General features: G+C 42.2%; 1 protein-coding gene across 9 annotated transcripts; it reads right to left on the reverse strand.

The window, feature by feature from the left end:
* Positions 1–2,260: 2,260 nt before the first annotated feature.
* LOC147035027 (uncharacterized) lies at positions 2,261–23,709 on the reverse strand. 9 transcript variants are annotated; one of them, XM_085892666.1, is made up of 6 exons: positions 23,460–23,696; positions 22,704–22,750; positions 7,449–7,588; positions 6,006–6,129; positions 5,577–5,811; positions 2,261–3,148 (listed from the first exon to the last, which is right to left on the reverse strand). In XM_085892666.1, the coding sequence occupies exons 3-5, from the start codon at positions 7,584–7,586 to the stop codon at positions 5,660–5,662; spliced, it is 414 nt and encodes a 137-aa protein (XP_085748792.1). In that variant the 5' UTR covers positions 7,587–7,588; positions 22,704–22,750; positions 23,460–23,696; the 3' UTR covers positions 2,261–3,148; positions 5,577–5,659. The 9 variants fall into 9 exon arrangements, 6 of the variants coding, with proteins under 6 accessions (XP_085748792.1, XP_085748799.1, XP_085748783.1 ...); XM_085892673.1 differs by lacking the exon at positions 23,460–23,696 and adding an exon at positions 22,918–23,052; XM_085892657.1 differs by lacking the exons at positions 22,704–22,750; positions 23,460–23,696 and adding exons at positions 5,035–5,431; positions 21,956–22,047.
* Positions 23,710–24,703: the final 994 nt, after the last annotated feature.

A 24,703-nucleotide genomic window follows, 5' to 3' on the forward strand; every position in this document is an offset into this window, starting at 1 on the left:
ATATATTTACCATAATTGTGATCATTTTATCCTATACTATTCCCATTATCAGACATAGCGGGGGCCTGCGAGTCAGACCACACTAATCACGTTCGATACGTTCCAAGAAAATGCCACGAATGACAAATCTGTGAATGTCGGGGCATTGTTTCAATGAAGAAAATGAGGATAGGTTCCCGGCGTTTCGTGATTCACAAGGGAAAATCCAAAATCCCTGTGAAAAACAATAAATACGCCTGCAAAATACAGCAAAAAAAAATTGCGAATATGCGAAGCAAGTCACATTTTATTAACCGTAAATCCGTGGGGTCCATGAATCTGCGAATAGCAGGGTCCAACAGCATGTGAATGCTCAAATGAAGATTAAATGCATAGTGTTGCAGTTCTGTGAAGATCCCCTCCCCCAAGGCAAGGCAATAGCACCCAACATGTAGTGATCCCAAGACAGTTATTTCATTAGTATTTGTTAAGTTAGCCCTTCCATTACGTCTCGTGGGTAAATGGGATAACATGTGTTGCATAGGGCTTTGAGTTAGGTCTTCAATCCCTGATCATCTTGCTTATTTTATTTCCTTTATTTAACCACAAACCCCCATCATGGATGCATGCACTCCAGACTAGTAATGCTACCAAAGGAGCAGGAGGAACGAATACCCTCGCAACCTCATTTAGATACACGTGCCATTTCCCCATTAACCGACCTCAACACTACAACGCCTCCAAAAATTCCCCACAACCACCTATGACCGGCATCTTCACCAACACCACAGCACTCCCCCCACCTCACTACAACTGCTGCCAGTCCTCTGAATGCTCATGATAGTCATTGGAGATGCTGGGGAATGGGGTACAGAGCGAGTCCCAAGACTTCAGCATGTAGCTCAAAAGTGAGAGTCTGCGCTGGGACTCATTCTGCAATGGCCAGGTAGCTTTGGTGCTCCACTAAATAAAAGCGTTCCAAGTGGAGTCCAGCGCATGTTCGTGGCCACAGAACTCCCCCGAAAACCTGCACCCCATAGAAATAACAGAGCTCCATTATGTGGCTGAGCCTGGGAGTAACTGAGGCCATCTGGCGGGGCGGCATATTTCTCGTGGATGCATGGAAACGCCGAGTGTCTTTTCATGCAATTGTTGGCTCCTCCTTCACCCGGGGTCGAAAGAGATGCAGAGAGCGAGTCTTTTGGTCTTGCCTTTTCCGAACTGAACGAGAGCCGAGCCGAGAGGGCAGCGCGAGAATGAGCCAGGCGAGTTGCACTGAGTCATTGCCAAGTCAGCACTAGGTTATCAGTGCTTCTTGGCTCATGCCACTTTTCACAGCAATCATTAAAACACATTTAGACTCTTACACACCCCATTAACCCGTCTTCTCATGCATCTTTCCTCTCCCATCGATTGTCTCATCCACTGTGGATGCATCACTGATTTGTGCCTCTTCTGCATCACATTTTGCACCTCCCACATTTCTTCACTCCTCTCCCCTCCTAAGTGATTGGATTGCTTAGGTCCATCTACCGCACCAGGTAGAGATCGCTTACACCTCAACTGCTTCTTTCTGGACTATCTAATTTCCTTGGATGGCTGCTGGCACCTGTAATGTGTAGTATAATTTAAGATTGAAGAAGTTTACATCAGTTTAGCTCTGCTCTGTGTCCTCTTTCTAGAAATAATTGCATTTCTTGTTCTGCACATGAATCCTTGCTTTTCCTGCTGTACATACTTGTGAATAAAATCCTTCATTGTGCCACATGACCTTTCCTTGCTTCATAAATGTACTGATCTGTGTTCGTCTTTTGCCCATTGGTCCAGCCTGGTCCGCACGTTAGTTTAGCCAGGAAGTTCCACCCCGTTAATTTGCTCGTAGCCATCGCACACTCACGATGTCGCTCAGCAGTAATCCCCCAATTGGTTTGGCCGTCCACCGATAATGTATCACGTGAATTAGTGCAACCCTTCCTGGATTGGCAGTGCCAAGCGGCATTGGTGGTTGCTTAGAAACCTGCCAGTGGACGGAGTTTTATATGTGCCCGGCCGCCTCAGGACCAGGCGTTCGAAAGGGACCTGAATGCTTTCCCTCGTGGCAAGTCTTGAATCCTGAGTCTATAACAATATTTGATTTCTGACCTCAAAAAGCTATATTTAACCACAGAATAGACATAGTAGTGACTGTGTGTGAAGGCCATCTTAGATTTCTGGGAAATGAGATTACTTGCCTTAGGTGCGAAAGAAAACTCACTCACAGGTGCTTTGTTTTATCAATTTATTTAACAGAGTTGAATCACTGAACATACGCATGGAGGGAGGAACTCCAGCAATGGTGGAATCCTCTCCAAATTAAATCCCTGACATACGCTCAAGAAAACAATGGTGCAATAACACAATAAGGAACTGCATGTGGTTTGTCTTTTGGTAGGGGGAGAGGTGAGTCAATCAGGAAGAAGTAAACATCTTTCTCAAGGTTCAACATTGATAACAGCCTAAAGGAATGGCCCCTCCAACACGTTCAAGCCCAATAACATCCCTCGGCTTCGAGATAACACCTAGGAAGAAAACAGCTGCCTAGAAGCCATAATTTGTTTGTTTTTAAGCACAAGTTATAACCAGAATAAATTGTTTAATCACATAATATCTGAAACTCATTACATTTCCAAGTAACCAAATTAGTTCTAATCAATATAGTAAATCATTATCACTGAAAGCAGATATATTTAAGAGAACATAAAAGTAAAAGAAAATTAATATTTCCAACAGGATCCTCTCAATTTATCAGACTTGTTTAAACTATTAATGCTCCCGACCTCAGAGTTTGAGAGAAACACCACTTCGACACAGGAACCCCCCCTCCCCCCAATGAAATGGTTGACCATGACCCATACATCATGTGCCAAGTCCCATGTTTTAATCTGGCCGGTCACGGTTTCTCTCCAAGTATGCGTTAACAGACTGGACTTCTGTGCTTTTTCAGTGACTCTTCTGCTTGTGCTGGCACTTTTAACCTGCCATTGTTCAGCAAAATCTATAGTCTTTCAAACCAAAGTAGCAATTGGGAAATGGTTAACTACAATTGTTGTGTTCCTGGCTATAAATCGGACTCACAAAAATAGGAATTCAGGAAATATCCGTGAATGAGGTGTCGAGCTCCCACAATTTCCTGTTAAAACAAGTTGGGGGGAGACATAAAATGTCAGTCCATTGTTTTAGTAATTTTGCTGTAGAATTAAAAAGCAAGTCAATATTTATTTAAAACTAAAATGGCCACCAGTCTACCAGGCAGCCATCTTTGATCAGATCACAAAAAAAGTTACATGTAAATGTATGCTACCATGTACTGTGTTTGTGCCAAGTTTGAATAAAATCAGACCATGCATCTATGAGAAATGGTTCGGGAGACACATTTAAGTAGAAAAATGGTGGCCAGTCGGCCATCTTTGATCTGATCTCAAAATACAATGACGTGCTTATACAAGGCATCATTCATTATCTGTGTGCCAAGTTTGAACATCAGTAAATGCATGTCCATGAAATGGTTGGACGTGTTCACCACCGGATTTTTTTTTTTACAATTAAAATGGCCACCAGTCGCCCATCTTTGATCGCATCTCAAAGCAAAATTTTGATGGTACACATGCACATAATGTATCGATCTGTGTGTGTGTTCGCCTTTTGCCCATTGGTCCAGCCGGGAAGTTCCACCCCGTTAATTTGCTCTGGGCCTTAATGGATTGCACATTAAAGACTGGATGAGGAACCATTTAAACAAGTACAAACTAATTAAAGGTAATCAGCATGGGTTTACCAAAGGTAGTTCCTGTTTAACAAATCTTTTAGAGTTCTATGAAGCATTGTCTGATTGGGTGGATGAGGGAAAGGCAGTAGACATGGTATATCTAGACTTTGAGAAGGCATTTGATAAGGTACATCAGAAATTGTTAGCCAAAGCTTGTGGAGTGGCTGGTAGCTAATTGGATTGCAAACTGGCTTGGTGATAGGAAGTAAAGAGTGGCTGTGAGTGGGAGGATGTAAGTGGTGGGGTACCTCAGGGATCAGTACTCAGACCATTACTATTCAATATTTACATCAACGATTTGGATAATGGGGTAAAGAGTAAGCTTTCCTAATTTGTGGATAACACAAAGCTTGGAGGTGAGGTGGATAGCAGCGGGGGTGGTGATCAGATACAAGAGAGTATTGATTGGGCAAAAGACTGGCAGATGGACTTTCACTTGGGGATGGGAAAGAACAATGAAAGGTTACAGGATTCAAGGGGTAATTTTGGAGTGCGTCACACAGGAGGAGAAGGAGAAGGATCATGTTCCACATGAAAGGTAGAGATAAAATAAGTCCAGATTAATTATTCAACAGACCAGACCGTGACAGAACCAGGGGTCATAGCCTGAGAGTAAAGAAAAGGAGAGTTAAGATGGTAGTAAGGCAGGGGACTTTTACTCGGAGAGTAGTTAATGCATGGAATGGTCTCCCTGGAAAGGTAGTGGCAGCAGAAAAAGTAGATAAACTTAAATTAGAAAGGGACCTGGAAGTTATGGAGATTGTAGGGGTATGGGGATGTTGGTAAGACCGTTAGGTAGCTTGAGTATTGATGGGTGATTGTGTACTGAGTGCTGTTGGTGGGGATCTTAAAGGGGGTTGTGTGGTTGTGCGTTTTTAACCAAGCCCATGCCCCCTCTCCGAGGGGAAGAAATTAAAAATATTTTCATTCATTAAAATGATCTTGGGTTGGTGTGGTGTTCATGCAGGCATGATGGGCTGAATGGCCTGCACCTGTGTTGGATTTCCTTGTCCTTTTGTGTCTGTGCCAAGTATGAACAAAATTGGTTCAAACATGTACGAGATACGGTTGTGGATGCGCACGCGCGCACGCACGCACACACATGCTTCTCCTTCGAGCAATACAGTGGATGCAAAAATCGAATACCCTTGATCTTGTGGTGCCAGAACCAAACAAATAATATATTTACAACATCCCTGATTATTGTAAATGTCATTTAAAAGTTGATTTCAAAAAAAATAAAAACTTACCCAATGCATTCAAAAGTCCAAGATGTGAACTGCTCATCGGTATTCAGAAGGATCTAAACCAGATACGGTGTCTCCCACCAACTCTCGATGGGTGGAGTCAAACCCCCCCAGCTTTCGCTCAAGTAATTTTAGCTTCTTTTGGAAGTTCTGAACCATTTTAGGTAATAATTATCACACGCGCACGATAGAAATTGTTTCGCCGACGATCGCCATTTCGAGAAGTATGTGAACATTATCAGGCGCACTGAGCATTCTGGGGTGGATTACATCATTTTGGAAGTCCCACATTGCTTTTACCCACTGGATCCACACATAGCATGGCTTGAAGAAGTTAATTTAGAAACACAGCAGTTTAATGTGGAGCTACGGCTCTTAGAATTTGATTTTGCTGGAAGACCTGGGGAAGGGGAAAGGGGAAGGGGAAGCAGCATATGTGGGAAGCTTAAAAACAAAATAAATAAACGCACAACGACTCACTAAAAGCATGAAGTAAATTTTGGCGATGGTGACAGTAATGGAATGAGAATCAAAGTGTTACTTACTGGCTGTTTCTTTTGCCTGGTGAAAATTGGCAATTAAGGACATCAGGCCTCTCCAAGGTACCCGAGACACTCCCATGGTAGCTTCACCTGCCGCAGTACATGGTGCTCCACATGTCACATAACCCTCTGATGTCCTTGAAACTAAGGACGCCGGAGAGCCGATCTATCCTCACATCCGTGAAGATTGCCAGGATTGTCAATGTTTTTGTCGGGAGCAGGACAAGTTGATTCCAAACTGTTGGAGAAACGAGCAATTCATCAACTTCATGAAGTACTTGTGCCATAATGTGGGTGATAGAAAAAACAATCAATAATATCCTCAGATTACCATAAACTCGATCACCGTACACAAAAATGTACATTGGCACGTTTTATCAGCACAATCTTAATTTTGAAACCAGGATAGCAGTCATCATGTGTACACGTTACCTACACGCGGTGAAGTTGCCATGGTCATCATTTCCAGGTCCAAGAGGGAATATACGAGTTGCAACAAGAGATCATAGAATACTGTACCCCGTGCAGTCTTGAGTAACAAGGACATGGGTGATGTCTGCAAGCGGCAAATTTGATTGGTCAAAATGACATTTTGTCCAAATGCTACTAAACAGAAATGTTTTGAAAGTACAAAAAATAAAAAAAGGCATTGTGTTTTACACCCGATTAGAATATGAAGTCATTCGGACTACGTGACCAATTTTTAACCCCTTCAGCCTCGACTATTTTGCACTTTTGCCAATTTCCAGTACTCCTGTTGTGTGCACAATTCAGTGTAGATGACTTTAACAAGCTAATCACCTGTTCCACGACCAAGTTAAGTTTCAACTAGACACCAAGAACTGCCTCAAGAATCTTAGAAGGCTGGCCAGAGGTGAAGGAAGAGTTTGCAGTCGACTTAGGGTGTGGGGATCAATGAGTATGCGCGTAATAACTACTTTGACTAAATTTTTTTTTTTATTTAAAGACTTCTATTGCCTTCATTCTGGCAATGCCATCCATGTTGACAGAATGAAGACAGCTACTTGCGATGCCCTGGTTTTGATGCATCAATTGAAAGAAGTCTTTGCTTGTATCCGTGAACACAGCAAACCACCACCAAATGCAACTTTAAATGTGTGGGAGCAGCACTAGGGAAGGCATGGGACCTTACAAAAGAGGGGGAGAAAATAATAATTGGAATTTTAGTTGATAAGAGCAGATGTATATTGTTACTTACATCATGACCTCAGCTTCTGCCAAGAACTTCACAAGGATAACCTGAACTACCACATACACATTGGTCAGGCGATTCATCCATATTTATTGCATAAATGGATCGATTTCAGCAAGTTGGGTTTATTCAAGGTGGTTTCAAGCAAATTGCTTATAGTGTGACATTTGAACAAAACATGACCAGTAAATTGGAACTTTTTTTTTTTTAATATTACAAACAAGTAATCAATTAAACAAAAGCACACCAAAATATTTATTGCAAATGGCCTCTGTTAAAAAAGTGCAATGCATAGTGAGATTGAAGGAACATAGAGAAACTTGTTCAGTATTACTGTGAAACAAGTAAATTTCAAACATGACATGGAGGGGGGGGGGGTAGACCCCAATTTATTTTTAAAATCTGTCTCAAGCAGCTCATGATAGATAGCATTTGGTAAGAGCCTTTGTGCCCTCAGACACAGCATGCTTTGCCAACTCAGGAGGCAACAGGAGGCGCACCGCAGTCTTAACGTCCTTGGCCATGATGGTGGAGTGATGGCTTATTTTCACGACGTGGGATGCTTCCTGCAAAATGCGCTCAAAGAAATCATTCACAAAGGAGTTCATGATGGACATGGAAATGGAAGAGATTTTCAATTCCGGGTGTACTATTTTCAGCACCTTATACACGTACGAGTTAAAACTGTCCTTCTTATGGGTGGGCTTTTTCTTCCTTGGCGCTTGCTGAGCCTTCCCCACCTTCTTGGATTCTTTCGGATCCTTCAATTTACGAGCCCAGACATCCTTGTTCAAAGGCATAACTGGAAAAAAAAGAGGGAGGGAGTAAAAAAGGAAAAACAATGGCAAAAATGCAATATAAGCACATACCATTCCTCACGACCAACGATACAACTTCTGGGTCTTGGTACGAGCACAGACATTGGCTCCATCAGTTCAGTCTATCGTTTAATCCCTCGATTTGTGTTCCCGTACCACGTGGTGTAAATTTGTCAAATTGTTGTACCAACAAGTGTCTGGCTTGTAGATGTGACAATTCTGGATGCTCTGATGCCATGTGCCAGAGTCCAACTTCATCTTTCAAGCTCTTACACATATATATATATATATATATATATATATATATATATATATATATATATATATATATATATATATATATATATATATATATACTGAACAAAAATATAAACGCACCAAGCGATTGTTACAATTTTACCTCGAACTCATTAATATTAAATCTTCACAACAATTTGGTTATAGAATCCATGACAATTGAGCATTAAGTTTCAAAGAGTTCCTTGAGAATTCTGGCGACAGTCTTTGCGCTACAACAGCCGACACAACCGAGGTGTCACTGTCAGAGTTCACACAGTCAGTAGTGGGTGTGTCCACCGTTGGCGTCGTGCAGAGCGGTGCATCTCCGGCGCATGGACATCACCAGATTATCGATGGTGGCCTGAGGGATGTTTTCCCATTCCTCCTGGAGAGCCACACGGAGCTGGCGGACGTTCTCTGGGACTGCGTAACGTTGTCGTACGCGTCGATCAAGAACGTCCCAAAGGTGCTCGAAGCGCGACATGTCGGGAGAATATGGAGGCCAGTCGAGGACAATGTCCTCCTCACCGAGGAAGTCCATGCAGATCCTGGCAACATGGAGGCGAGCATTGTCGTGCTGAAACGTCACATGGTGAAGGCGCACAAACGTCACGACGATGGGTCTGAGTATCTCGTCCCTGTACTGCTGCCCGTTCAAGTTGCCTTCAATGAAATGAAGCAGAGTGCGCTCTCCATGGCATATGCCTGCCCACACCACAACACTGGCACCACCATGTGACACCCGACAAAGGACATTGGCGTCAGTGTAGCGCTCCCCAGCCCGACGCCAGACGCGGAGTTCGCCATCAGCCCGATACAGCTGGAACCGCGACTCATCGGTGAACAGCACTCTCCTCCATCGTGCGAGGGTCCAGTTCAGTCGGGTCTGACGCTGAACTGCAGTGAGGTCGAGTCCCCGGTGTGGTCGGCGGGCTCGGAGGTTGGCCTCCCTCAAGCGGTTACGCACCGTCTGGGCTGAAATGCGCCTGTTATGCAGCCCGACAGTCTCATCGGCAGTCCTCGTGGCCGGTCGGAGTCGATCCCGGAGATGTTGCAGCCTCATGTGACGATCCTGACCGGCGGTGGTCACCGGGCATGTGGGCGGTTCACGGTGCTTCCAGTCTCTCTGAGGCGCGTTCTCGGGCGGCTAATGGTGGAGTGGTGGACATTGAAGTGTGCTGCAATGGCCCGTACTGACGTCCCAGCATTCAGCATGCCAATGGCGCGCTCCCTCAAGATTTGTGACATCTGTGGCATGTTGACATTTGGCACCAGTCCACATTTTGGGGAGGCCTTTTATAGGGCAAGCTATAGGGAGTGTTTGTGTCCTGGTCACGCTCACTGACCATCACTCTGTCAAGCCCCATGGTGCTCATGGGAAGGATTACTCAACGTGCGAGTCCACACACTCAGAGTGGTCAATTTCAATGGGAACATCTGTCTTGAGCAAAACAAAGGAACCATTGCTCAAACATATCGGTTTGACCATTTTCCCATAATGGCAATCTTGACTTAGATATTTAGGTTGGTGCGTTTATATTTTTGTTCAGTATACAAGAAAAAGATATTGGAAAAATAAACAAACCAATAAGGTAGGAATGACTTGGTGCCAATAATACACCACAATTCTCATGGATTACCATAACAATATTTTGACATTTTACTTTTGTTGCGAGATTGTGATGGAACGATGTCAAGATATTGATGCTAAACCAGAAGAGGATTGTGGTGTCATTTTTATTCTTCATTATCCATCACAATCCCACAACAAAAGTAAAAATGGCAAAAGATGTCATGATGTTCATCCATAATAGGATTGTGGTGATGTATTGTGGCATCATTCCTTCCTTGTTTGGGTGTTTTTGAGATTGAATCCCTCAGTTTTTACTATTTTTTTTTTCTCGTTTTGCAATTTTTTTTTTAAGTAATAAAATGCTTCATATCACATATACAGCATTGTCTGTGGTTGACTGTCCATCTGTTCCTTTTGCACAGCCACATTTTTGAAGTTACAAACTCCAAACTCAGTGTACAAATTCAACTTTGTGTGGGGGTGTGTGGGGGGGGGGTAACATAAGCCAACGAAAACATGGTGAGTCAATCGATGAAGCCGTGTGAATACGTCAATTCCACACATAAACACATCCTTTGGACTGCTGAGACCCCTTCAAGTCCCCAGGGTACCCAAAAGACCAACAAAACCACAATGAATCAGATGACACAAACACCAAAAGACCAAGGACCCTGAGGACTCAAAAGACCCACAAGACATTTTACCTTCAAGACATTTAAACACTTTAGACACCTTCAGATTTTTCATATACTTACACCATTCAAATCCCTCCCCCCCCCCCCCAACACCTTAAAAAAAAAACCATTGTACCTTTCACATTTACAGCCCGTTTGGCTTTGTGCCTTAAGCTTGGCCACATCTTTTAAGTTGCAAACTCCAACCCATGGCCTCACACAGAGTATGGGGGGAGGGGGTACAAATTATAGATAGAAATTTGTATGGTGGAACACCATTTGGTGGTGGCAGAGGATATTAGTTTCCTTTTTTACCTGGGCAGCATGACAGTTAAATTTGTTCTGCCCTTCTCCACAATCCTGGCTTATTCCACGTAATTATGGACATGAAGCATAAAATTTGAAAATGTATTTTTCAAAAGGATTTCTGTTGGACGGTGTTTAGTTCGGTCTGAATTTTCATAATTTCTGCGATATTTACTCCTTGGATGATGTCACGTGATTTGGCGGCCATCTTGAAAACTCCCTCAACGCCTTCCAATGGTAAGTCATTCTGTACGTTACCATTTTGTCGAAAATGTTACGTCCGTTGGTGAACTTTTCAAAATATTTTAACAAACAACAGACAGATCGTATCGTTGGAATATAGAAAGTATGCTACTAATGCTTAGTTTGCTTACCGTGAATGAAAGGTATACTACAAATTCATTATTTCGCAGGATTTAAGAATTGTGCTATGGCCAGTTTTAGTTGTGTCCATTTCGATGTTACGTCCGTTACGCCTCTTAAATGTTGATTTTTGCTTTAGTAGTAGACTACACAGTGGGGTTTGTCCCAATATCAGAAAGCCATAGAAACTAATTACGATATGTAATAAAGAAACTCTAATATGGCCAACCTTTTCAAAATTAGTGATGCAATTTTTGTCTCAATGTTACGTCTGTTACGCTGGAATTACCCTCCTCTGAATGCTGAGATTCACAAAACGATGCAAGGTTTTATGAAGAATAATAATTAAATGCTTCATGGTGTGTGTGTGTGTGTGTGTGTATGTGTGTGTGTGTGTGTGTGTGTGTGTGTGTGTGTGTGTGTGTGTGTGTATATATACACACACACACACAATTAAATTGTTTTAATACTTATTTTAGTTGAATTGGGGATAGTTTGGACATTTATCACTTTTGGAATGGTACTCTACCTCCATCTCTCTCGATCTCTCTCCATCTCCACCCACACACCCATCCTGGTTTGGTTGAGTCCACATTCAAGTTTGATTTATATTCATAATAAAACGATTGCTTTATATATTTTTAAATTTTGGGTTGCATGCACTCACCCAGAGAAAATAACTTCCTCACTTTGGAATCACCATCATGGCGTCAGCAGTTATTGAGGTAGTTTGAGCTGCGGGTTTACATTGTTTTGAGAGGGGAACAATGAGAAGTACAAATTGGCATTTTGGCGATCTCCCGATGTGAGACTTTAGCAATGTATTCTGGTGTCCAAGTCTTGGTAGTTCAGAAAACTTGAGAATAAAAGGTGGCTTTCAAATGTTTGACCACTAGTAGTTTAAAAGCCTCTCATCATGTACATATTTGAATGGGTGCCCATTTTTATTTTTTTTTCTGCATCCCTCAATGACAATAAATGAGTGTCAGTACATTATGCGATTTTCAACAATCCACTCACAGACTAAAGTACAGTACTGTCGATAATCAAAATATAATTCGAGTTGAAGGATCGGATCATGTGGAGTAAATAAAATCTGGATTGATATCTGAACATTTTAAGAAATGAGCAACATTTGGAATTGCACATACCCACAAAAAAATAAAAATAAAAGTCAGCTTGCTAAGCCAGCCGTTAATCAACCATTCTATTGGAGTGCTTGAGTGCTTCAGCCACTTGCCGAGCACCTTAGTCAATAGCGGTGCAGTTCATGTCCCGATCGGGATGTACAGGGTTCTCCATAAAGGCCGGCAGTTTATGTACAGCTGTTTTCAGTTGTACCACCGGGTGTGTTTGTCAAAGTTCAAACCAAAAAAAAAAAAAAATCCCAATTTTTATTTTTTTATTTTAACATTTTTGGAAGCAGCTTCGTGTGACCTTTCATTTTAAACTTAATACTTCATTTATATATCATTTGTATGTGAACACTATTTCCTTGAATAAGTTTTTGAAGTAAGGCATTAAATACATGTACCAATGAGTTTATCAACAAATAAAGAGTTCTCCAGATATCCATTCAATGTACCACAATTTCACTAAAAAAAAATGTCATTGATTTGGGTAACAGTTTGCTTGTACTCTGCAACTGCTTAAAATCGCTGAGGATTCATTTCCAAGAGTTTAGTAATATCCGCGGCTGGGGGCCTCAGGCCCCCAGACCCCCATCATTTTCACCTCGCTGCGCTCGGCAGCCACCTGAAATTTTCCATACATACAGGCGATTTCAAAAGTGTGGAGAACCCTGGATGTACAGCCGGCAGTTACAAGGTAGTGGTATGTGGTACATGTGGGTAGATGTGAATTTGTAAAGGGACTCTCCACAGGTGTGTGTGTGCATGCCTGAATGTTTGGTTACAGGTGGTGCTGTCAAAGTTTCATCCTGTATCTTATCATGGGTGGGAAAAGTTTAACATTTCAGAGCGATGACGTTTTCCTTTGTCATTGTGAATATTTTGAAAGCAATTGGTTTTTGAAAAGCTGATATAATATGGCTTTTGTGTTTTAAAGCAAAATAAATTTGCTAACACCCGATTTCCAAGGCGTTCACAGTAATTTCTAAATTGGAGACACTCCCCCCCCCAACCAACCTATCACATGCAGCTGTTTATGCACATCTTGAAACATCTATAATGCAACATTGTTATTTAAAACTCCCCAAAACAATGGTGAGAGCTCAAAGCTTTTGGATTGTTATACAGTACGTACTATAGTCAGTAATCAGACTCCAATTACAAATAAAATTTAAAAACACCAATATCAGCCAAGCACCAACCATATACATAGTGAAATAGATAAGTGAAAATCTCCACATGGGTTATCGTATGACCAGTAGAAAGTGGATTTCAGACATTATGTTGTTTCCATCTTCACTGTTATTCTGTGCAGAATCATTTTGATGAAACAGTATGAATCATAATTAACGCTCCATCGCACATCTGCCTTCCCTTCCCCACTTCACCTCTCCCCCCTCCTCAAAGTATTCCCATCAGCGAAAAACGTGGGTGGTATTTGCTAGTGTATATTGTCATATCCATGCCGGTTAAGACAGACCTGGACAGATAGCCAAACTGTTCTACCTTGGAGGCAAATACACGATCCTTGGAAATGATAGCACCTGCAGTGTGGGAGGGCGGCAAGGGGGTGCACCAGAGGTGCTCACCAGGACTGAGGACAAGGGTTTATATTCGAACCCGCAACGAATAGACAAGCAATATTAATAAATAGGGTTTTAGTGAAAATAAATGAAGTATTCATAAGAGGAATAAATCAAAGTGTAATGAAAATAGATCAAAGCACGAGGTAATTTACAGCCTAAAGTCAAGGCACCTCAACACAGTGACAAAAACGGACAAAGGGAAAGGGAAAAGAAAAAATCCCTCTATTCTGGCACTTAGCTTCGTCCAGAGAAGATCCTTTTTTGGACCTGACATCAAAACCACACCCGAAAATTGCACCAAGCCACTCTCTGGGCAGGAAGTGCACCAGAGGTAATTTGTGCAGATGGTCCATTCGTTAAGGACACAAACTGCCGTAGTGTCACGTTCAAGATTGCCAACCCCAGTCCTCTCTTACACCAGGTCCTCTCAATTATGGCCCACCTTCCTCTTCGAACACACAACGGGATCCATCCATCAGAACCATATTCTGTACAGAGCGTTGGTGTTACCGAAGCAGTTTCCTTGGCTATTGGGCACAATCCTGGACGGGTCGCCACTCCGACGCAGGATACACAATGGGATCGCCCAAGTTATTGCTGAGACTTGCTCCTCCACTTCCCCTCGTAAACATTCAACTTCACGACTCTGCCAAACAGTAACGGCTAGCTTCTTGCTCCAGCATGCAGGAAAATTCACAGCACAAACACGAGAATCGCGCAACTTTCTTCAGTGTCGAGAAGCAACCGTAATGCCCTTCTCTTCAAACAACCATGTCCTCACTCCCTTCTGTCCCATCAATCATCCACCTCAGGGGTGTGGTTTGCTAGTTGTCATTCCTCGAGGCAAGGTTTTTGCTTGCTTGAAATGTTCAGTTGTCTTCAGCAGACAATTCCTTTTTAATTGCCAATCTTGTAAATTCAAAAAAAAAAGGAAAAGGTCACAGGGGGCAATCAGTGGGAGAAATTGGCCTTAAACCCAACCTAGTTAAAACAGCACCCCCCCCCCCCGGTACAATGACACCGAACAAAGCTGACAGTTATCCCTACTTAAATCATAGACATGTCTCCTGCTCATCCACGGACCATGCTACTCTATACAATCGTACCTTAACTGCGAAGTTCCTCGATCGACCCCACAAACATATTCTGTAAACAGACTTATTTCCTCCTCCATACATTCCATTAACACCTCCCAATTTTAACTCCACCACATGTTTGAATCAATTTGCTTCTTATTTTAAAAACTTGACAGCATTACAAAACTCATTTTGCCTTATTTATACATAAGCAAAAGTACCCATTCCCAGAGCTGGGTCAGGTGAAAGTTGATCAAAAATAAAAAAAAACATTTCATACCTGTTCCACAATCATTTCAAAAGTGAATGATGAACTTTGACTGTACAGCTTTTCAGACGCAGCGCAGGAAACAGCTGCCACAAACAGTCGACACAACAGTTGGCAATGCCGAGAAGTCAGAAAAAGAAGTAGCCGAGACAAAGGAACACCAACAGCACAGTTTAAGGACAAAATAGAGGGAGACTTGGCCAAATGAAGGGTAGGAAAGGTGCAGAAGATTGATAAAGAAGGAAAAACTGGAAATTTGTAAGGAAATGAGGGGGGGGAGGGAGGTCAACTCGGGCAGAAAATATATTATTTTGGATGGGCAGTGATCCAAGATGGTGAACAAGTCTCTTGAAGACCTGGAGGGAAGAATGAGATTGAATAAATGTGGAAGTTGGTGCACTGAAGTTTTACACCTATTTGTTTAGTCCTTGACCTACTTCTTTTGGGTTGTATCTATTTAACAATAAATAATATTGATCACAATTTGAATACTTTTCCTCCAATTTTCATGATGTTGAGTTTTAAGCATACATTTTATTTCTACTCTATCCTTAAATGTTGACGGTCAAGGTCATATGGTGGTCTGAATAAAAGATGTCATCATTGGATTGTGGACCAAGGGTAAGTAGTGGACAATTGCTAAGGGAAAGGCGGGGCAAGCTTATCCATGGCAATTCCTTTGTGATTGGAGATTTCTAGTTCTATGTTGTATTCTCCAAAACTAGGAGCATGTGCAATTGGCTTGACGTGGGACATTTAGGTTGTTGAAAGAACATATCAAAAGCTTTCAAGGTTAAAACCGTTATAAATGGTGATGAGAAGCACAACTTGCTTCTAATAATGGATGATTCAATGCCAATGCAAGCATGCACAGACAATGGTGGAGTATTTTTGGAATCAGAACCTTGACAATGGGCAGAGATCTGTTAGAAACATGCCTAATAAATTAAATGTAGCAAATTCCACTTGTCGCTTCTGATGGGAATACGAAGAGGGGGGGGGCTAGCAAGGAGGGATGGGGAAGGGAAGGCAGATGTGCAGTGGAACATAAATTACGATCTATACCATCTCATCAAAATAATTGTACATAAAGTAACAGTGAAGATGGAAACAAAAGATCTGAAAACCATTTTCTACCGGTCAAACAATAAAAAAATACCACGCGGACACAGACGTGGTGTTGAAGGAAGCAAAGGATGGCACAAAGAAAGGAGGGTGGGTGTCCGGAGTTAGCAGAGAATATGTTATGCTTTATGAACACACACATATTAGTGCTTGGCTGATATCGGCAATCAGTTGATTGGAATCAGTGTGATGACCGACTACAGTACGTACTTTATACAACCCAAAAACTGAGTAGCTTCACCCTGGTTTTGGGGGGATTTCAATTAAAAAATAATAAAACACATTTTTAATATTGCATTATATTGTCAGTTCAATATGCACGAACTTAATTTTTTTTATTTATTAACAAACAGTGCCAATCACCGACGGTGGGAAAAAATTAAATGAAATAAAAATTGGTTCCAATTTAGAAAACACATTAATACGGCAAACAGCTTGGAAATTGGGAGTTATGAAATATATATACAAATATTTGCAAAACATCAAAATGCACAATAAAGCAACAAAGTAGCATCTCCAACTAAATAAAAATAGTCAAGCCCTTTCTCCTCTCCCCATCAAGGCAAGAATACCACAAGGCAGAATACTGACTCTGGAAAAATCCTCCAATTTATCTCTTTGCTGATAATCATTCGCTGTGACATTGCATCATTCAGCAGCCTCTTCCCTCTGGCCTTTACAAAATAAAACAAATAAACAAACAAAAACACTGGTCAAACACTTTGAAGAAGTCCGTCTGCCTCTGCACTGCAAACCCTTCCATCTTGTCACATTTTGACTGCCAAGTTCATGTCTCAAAACACACGCATAGTCTAAACTTTGTACCTTTCTGCCTCCCTATACGACACCAACTATTGTAACATTGTTCCTGGAGCGTGCCCAATCGGCTACGCTCAGTTATTCAAAAGCACACTATAACGATCTGTACTCTCATCCATGGGACCATAATGCACCTTTCTGACATTTATTTAAAAATAAAAATATTACATACAGGTATATTATGTACAAGCACATGAACAATCTTCTTCTACAAATTTGTCTTACTTTTCAGCAGTCCATGAAAGCCACTCATTTCACTACATCACAAGATAACTTATTTCTACCTTTTACTCGCACATCATACTCGATACGTGATTATGGGCACATCTTTGGAATAGTATTGATTGAGAAATAAAAGGCAGTCAGTGGTTTGGTTTACATCTTATAAATGAAATTCGATCTCACGTTATTAAAAATTAAAAGTTTCCTTTCTTACACAGGGTGGCCATAAAGTCTGAAAACATAGGCAACTCGAGGGAGAGCACTCGGTAGAGTGCAAAACCTCCGCCACCAATACTGCAAGGTCACTAAAGTGAACCAGATACATATCCTATTCATTCAATTTGACGTCAACAGTGCTCACAAAGTTATAGTTTGCAACTTTCCCTTTAAATTACTCAATTCATTAGTCATAACTGGATTCCTTGAGACAGAAATTGATTTTACGTGGTTATATCTACCTGAAGTTCCAAAATCAGCCGCAATTATAATGAACCTCCGCCATCGAAGATCGGAGGTTACCGTTTTCACCCATTTGTTTGTGAACAGTATTACGGAAAAAACTCCAACAGATCGACAAAACTTGGTGGGGGGATTAGGTATGGTCCAAGGATCATGCCATTAGATTTTGGACTCTGTCCAAAATCCAATATGGTGGCCATTTTGAAAAAAAATTCAATTTTTTTTTTTTTTGCATTTCTACATGTCATAAGTGATTTCCAACAAAAAAAAAAAAAAAAAAAAAACATGCCAAAATTATAATTGCGGCTGATTTTGGAACTTCAGGTGGATATACCCACGTAAAATCAATTTCTGTCTCAAGGAATCTAGTTATGACGAATGAATTGAGTATGTAAAAGTTAAAAGGGAAAGTTGCAAACTATAACTCTGAGCACTGTTGATGTCAAATTGAATGAATAGGTTATCAGGTTCACTTGAGTGACCTAGCAGTATTGGCGGCGGAGGTTTTGCACTCTACAGAGTGCTCCCACTCTAGTTTTGGCTTGTTTTTTGTTGGAAATCAATTGTAACATGTAGAAGTGCAAAAAATTTTCAAAATGCCCACCATATTGGATTTTGGACAGGTCCAAAATCTAATGGCATGATCCTTGGACCATACCTCAACCCCCCACCAAGTTTTGTCAAAATCCGTAATAATGTTCACCAGCAAACAGAAAGGGGTGAAAACAGTAACCTCCGATGGCGGAGGTTAAATATACATTATAAATGGTTTTATTGACATCACATTACAATGCATGACATGCTCAATGCACTGTACGTGGTGCATGAATGCAGCATTTCCATCAATCCCTGCACATGCATCCGTGATGCGTTGCCTCAGATTTTCACTGAATAAACCTGCGCCTTAAGCTCTGCTCTCAGTCAATATGACGAGCCCGCGCGTCCACTCAGCAGTATCACCTCAACACCTTAGTTTGAATATGTCCTTTAGACAGAATAACAGGCAGGTAGGCGGATATGGGTAGTCGACTACCCAATAGAACCTGACACGATGGGCCCGTTCGATGGGGAATGACCTGAGGATTAAGCACAAGAAAATTCATGATTCCAGCTTCAAGGGTTAATGCTGCAGATTGTTTTTCATTAAAATACCCCCACATTTAGAGGTTTTTTGGCCGTTGCAAGGCAACGGTTCTCTCACATATAACGAGGACATACCATGAACCTACCATACCAGTTTCATGTATATCTAACTCATAGTCCGAGATACAACGAACCTCGTTTTTTTATTGTTTTCGACCAGGGTTCATTCAAAGTCTATCTTCTCCGACATTTTTCATAGGATCCGGCTGGAAATTAAGAATATGGCAGAATGTACTGCCCAGATTTTTGAAAAATTTCAAAGTCCCTTTGCTAGGCAACGGTGGTGTCCATAGCAACGGTTCTCATTTGCGCACAACTCGGTCATGGTATGAACCTACCAACCAAGTTTCATCGAAATCGCCATTGTATTAACAGAGCACTGGACCGAACAGACAAGCATATTGTTACGGGCCGGGGTGGTCGGCCGCCAACCGACCGCTCTGAACGAGCCGCAAGTCGAGTTGGCCCGACCGATCGTCTGGAATATAGATCGCCGCCCGGATAAGTCCGAGCGACGGGTCTTTGTACAAGAACCGAAATATGCCAATCGGCAGATCACGTGCCAATCTTCAATGTACCTAAATACCCATGTGATCAACTACCAGGATATTCCACCCTCGACGGAACAAACCGCCGATGAGAGCCTGTACCGTGTGCCTTAATCGCCGAGAACCGTCGGTCCAAATGTCCCCCTGTTACGGCAAACCAACGGCTTTCTAACTCCCAACACATGAAATGCTCAGTCAATGAAAGAATTGACGAGACGAGCTGAAAACATTTAACAATTGGGGTATTTATTAATAATCATGGGGAACTAGGGAAGCACGCAAGAGCAGAACTATACAGACTTTACGAAATGCGATGCAAACATTTACAGCACACAAAGCACTTAATTTCCTACTTATTAGACGGGCCCACGGACACACGTACACGAAATGATGGTAGAGGCCTTTAATAACGAGCTCCAGCTCGGACAGGTGAGCTGAAACCCAGAACCTCTCAAACTTCTCCACCTCGTGGTCTTCAAGTTGTTCGGACCCGGGCTCCAGCGAGAGCGAGCTGGATCCAATCGCCGTGAGCCGCGATCCTTCCCGAGCTCCAGCGATCCTCCCACGCTTCTCAACACGTGCTGGTGAGACGAGACGCCGATCCTTCGCGTTGATGCGCCGCTTCCCCCAAGAAGAGGTCGATGAGTCGCACCAAGCCGGGAACCAAAAAAAAAAAAAAAGAAGCCACCATTCGCAGCGAGCCAAGCAACCGGCTCGACTTTCTTCCAAAACAAAGCAGCTCGAAGCAAAAAGCTCTCCCGAGCCAAACAGAAGCCGAAGGCCCACTGAACCACCAAAGCAAAAAAGCCTCCAAAAAGCTCTCCCGAACCAGGCCTCAGCAAAAAAAAAAAAAAAAAAAAAAAAAAAAAAAAAAAAACCTTCCGAAGGCCTCAACCCTAACCCAAGCCAAACAGGACCCGAAGGTCTGCTGAACGACTACTCTCTGCCAAAGCAAAAAGATTACTCATTAAGAACAAAGAAAGGATCTCGTCCTCAACCTTCTCCGCCCCCCCCCCACCCCCGGCGTGACTCATGCCCTCGTGATCCATCCCCCCGCTCAACCACGGGTGGGAGTTGTTGACATCATGAATCGCAGGACGGCAGGGTTCTTCCTCCTCTTTGCAGAAGAGGGGGAGAGATGTCTCCATTGTTCATTCCCTAACTATTAAATCGATTTCTGAACATTTAAACAATGAAAGGTGAGCTCTCTCGGGAACAAGCACTTATCGACATAGCTGACTAAAGGAACCTGTATGTTGTGTGCAATCAAATTCCAAATCTGTAACAATAGACGGAAATACTAAGGGTAGAAAAAAAAAAAGTCAATTTTTTTATTTTTCAACTAGATCGACTACCCAACAAAGTATATACGTTTCCAGACTTTATGGCCACCCTGGAGACATGAGTCTTCACCTTATTATCTTGCCAAAACGAAGTTTTTGCAAGATATGTTAGTCAGCTTGTATGTTTTTTTCTTGTTTGTCTGTAATCACGTATAAAAAATTCTGCAGAGCACAGTTATCATTGGAAATTTTTGTAACTTCGCATATCAGAGGCCTATAGAGGTCCCTTTCAGCGCACAAAATTTTGAAGGTCAAGGTCAAAGGTCAAGGTCACTGTCACAAATCAGGGGAGTCGACGAAACCCTTATTTTTTGAGTAATTTTGATCGGATCGTCTTCAAACTTCATGGGAATATAGTTCATGGTCTGGCGCTCAGCTGATTAATTTTTGGTGGCGATTGGCCTTGACCTTCATGGTTAGCACCTAAGGTCAAACTTTCAAGTTTTAGGAACCATATCGTGTAGTACCTCAAATTGAACACCTCGATGAGTGCTTTCTAGATATGTCAAGCTTGAGATATTATGACGTCATTTGGTGACGTTATGAGGCAAAAGCACATTTTTCATGGTTACTCTGTAGAACGATTCTCATCGGAATCTCTCGTAGGCAGATATTCCTCAAGGAGTCGCTCCTGGTGGATAGCAGCTCTGTTCACCTCAGTGTGACCTTAAAGAAGTCACACGTGGTCACCTTTTGGCAAGATACGGGTCACCCTGTGGGTGACATTGGTTTATTATTATTCTTGTTATTCTCAGGACTAACCATCTTTCTCTAATTTTTTGCCATTCAATAGTTTTAATCTAATTTGTCATTTATATTGTCAGTCCATCAGCATATCAATACAAGCTTTGGCTTGTTATGATTATTACCTCCATCCACCAAAGATGGATACTCAACATAACTTATGTTTATGTTTTCACCCGTGTCTGTCTGAACAAAATCTCAAAGTTGGACAATTTCAGACAAAAAAAAACAAAAAAAAACGAATGCGCGGGTTGGGTATGTAACACGGAAGAATCATTTTGATTTTGGTGAAAATCCGTATCAATGAATATTTTTCAGAGATTCTTCACCATTGACTGATATGGCTAAAAAAAAAAAAGGTCTCAAAGTTGTGGACGGATGAGTTGGTTGGATGACAAGCAGATTAAATTTTAGTTCAGGTCTGAATCCAGATCCAGCCAATCAGTGGAATACAAAACAAACTAAATCAACTTTGCAGAGGTATGCATTCTACAGAGTTCAAATTAAATGAGTAAACATTTTGTATTGACAACGATGGAAATTATTTTAAATCGACTTTCTCAATAACCCTCTCGAAAAGGCTTGGTCAATCAAACTCTTCGGTCTCACCCTCAGCAATGATCACTCTTGGGCAAACCACATTTCAAAATTGACCTCCAAAGACGTGTCATGCAAAGTCCTTCTTTGGCACACCTGGGATCCTATCTTCCGACAAGGCTTTCATCCACACCTTGAGTACTGCTCCGCTTTGGACTGTCTCCCCTGCTTCACATCTTGTTCAGCTTGACGCCATGGAAACAAAGGCTTTCAATATCATTGGAATCTCACGATAAAGTAGAGTCTATGGGCCTATCACTTCATCATCATTTATGGTCTTGCAAATGCTTCGTCCCACCCCGCCACCGCCCCTCCCCCCTCCCTCACGGTATCCGCAAGATGCACATGGTCAACTAGAAACACCCTCCCAGTGAAACTACCTAAAACCAGAACCACTCACCTCCACCCATTTATTCCTGCCTGTGGAACCAATCATATGATATTCAATCTCATTCTCTCCAGCACTTAAAAACAGCTGTTCACCACAATCTAAAGTCAAAATCATGTTATCTACACCCATTAAACCAGCCCAACCAAAATTTTCCTGATGTATCCATATAGTCCACCCCTTGCATTCCCCCTTAACCCCAATCGCTACCTGTCATCCACTGTCTCCCTGCTGTTCCCCTTATTCGGTCATAGCTCTTCCACAAGCATGTACATTTAATTTTTAAAAAAATTCTAAAGGATTCGCATGATACACATATCAAAGCTTTCTCACAAGCCAGAGATACGAGTGAGGACGTCCAACCACAAAACACAACAGATCAAGATCAAGATTGTTTAACTCACATTTGATTGCACAAGTCTGTACATCTTATTCCACTATAAATGTTTGCAATACCTTATTCCTCTCGCTCCAAATGGCTGAAACACTTGGCTCGTGTCAATCTACATGAGCAGACAGGTGGAACAATGGTTTAAAACACATTGATCAAAGGATACAAATTGCCATTGGAAGAAACACTTTGCATTTCAGGTGTCAACCCATAATACCTGAATTTACTGCCCACACAAGAGTGGTTTGCAAATTTCTGACAAACAGGAGTGACAATCACCTGTCGACCTTCAGAGGCAACTACTAAAAGATTCGCACACGTGTTAACATTGTAGACAAAAATTACACGATGGTTGTGGACATGTTTAAACAAAATGGCCGCCAGTCGGCCATCTTGGATTTGATGTCGAAAAAAAAAAAATTAAATAAATCATAAATCCATCAATAACATGGCATGAAATTCAAAATGGGGGGGGGGGGGTAAAATAAATAATACATCATGCAATGCTTGGTCTCGAAACATTAAACACCACCACAAATCATGGTGTGCTCCTCTGCTCACACCTCCAGGGATTAAGAACACAGGAACAACCATTTAGAGAGAAACAGACCTTCCGTTATGATGTGTTCAACAAACACACGAGAAAAGAGCAGCAACAGCAACACCAACACCAACACCAACACCAACACCAACACCAACACCAACACCAACACCAACACCAACACCAACACCAACACCAACACCAACACCAACACCAACACCGTTTTTAACTGAGAGGGACGAAACAACCAGAACCCCACGAACAGCCGGACCTGGCCTACCTGCGAGGGTACGGGAAGATCAACAAACCGCCAAATGAGATGTGTTGTGCACACCTGGCTCGGTGTTCCCTCTTGAAGGGGCGGGATCACCACTCGCTGGTTCTCATTGGTCGAGGTTTGAAAAGTCCAACGTACGTACATTATAAACGAGTTCGGTGATGTGAAAATCTCACCTTGACGTACATGGGAGACCTCAGAGCTATGTAGGTATAGTTGGTGGTCGATTTGAAAAAGGTGAGTAAAAATTAACGATAGGTTGAAAATTGAATTTGACAGGTACACCTGTTCTACCTGTAAACACCGGGAATGGGCACACGTGTACAGGCGTGATGGGCCGAATGTCCATCTCTTGTGTCCAAGTTCCTCCGATTTGTTTGACATTTTTGTGATCCTTGTTTCAGGTGGAATTTCATGGTCGATACTCTGGGGCTGTTTGAGTGTTTGTTTCCCAATAATATAACTACCATCCATTGTTCAGCATCGCTACACTTCCACAACCAGGCTCAGAGGTTCCTCCTTAGTGTCGTGGTTGGAGCCATGTGTTCTGAGTTCGGGAGGTCAATGGGTCGAACCCCGTGATCCCCGACCGAGTCATAGGAAAGGCCAAAAATCGGACCACGCGTCCTGAAGCTCACCTGGACCAGGTGCAGCTTTCATTCAGAACACCTTAGACCCCAAATTTTTTTTTTATGCCGTGAACAAACTTTCGTACATCACGGGTGATGAAGATGGTGCTCAAGTTTCATCGAAATTGTGTGTAGTTTCTGAGAAAAGCAAATACCTATTTTGGAGGTCAAACCCAACCCCCCCCCACCCCCCCCCTCCTCATCGACCTCCTTCCATGAGTGCAGATTTTGATGCGGTTGATTCACCTTCAGCATCAGATATGAAGCTCGTGGCCAAATTTCATCAAAATCGTATGTTTTGTTCAAGCGATAATGACTAAAGTTTTTTAACCGACTGACTGACTGACTGTCTTACTGACTGACTGACTGACTGTCTGACTGACTGTCTGACTGTCTAACTGACTGACTGTCTGACTGTCTAACTGACTGACTGTCTGACTGTCTAACTGACTGACTGTCTAACTGACTGACTGTCTGACTGACTGTCTAACTGACTGACTGTCTAACTGACTGACACTCACGGACATTGCGCGATCGCATAACCAAACCTGACTAAATTCCAGGTGAGCTCGTAATGGTAAGTGTTGCATTCTTGCTTAAACCTCACATTGAACACGA

This window comes from Eptatretus burgeri, chromosome 1, assembly GCF_056783735.1.
Source record: "Eptatretus burgeri isolate ZD-2024b chromosome 1, Ebu_testis_v1, whole genome shotgun sequence".
NCBI classification, from domain to species: Eukaryota; Metazoa; Chordata; class Myxini; order Myxiniformes; family Myxinidae; genus Eptatretus; species Eptatretus burgeri.

Coding starts and splice junctions, on each gene's coding strand:
- LOC147035027 (XM_085892648.1), bottom strand. CDS start 21,986: ATGAAAGCCTTGTCGGAAGATAGGATCCCAG. Junction 7,589..21,955: donor GTCGGAAGATAGGATCCCAG/GTGTGCCAAAGA, acceptor TTTTTTTTCCAG/TTATGCCTTTGAACAAGGAT. Junction 5,812..6,005: donor GGCAACTTCACCGCGTGTAG/GTAACGTGTACA, acceptor TTTCTCCAACAG/TTTGGAATCAACTTGTCCTG.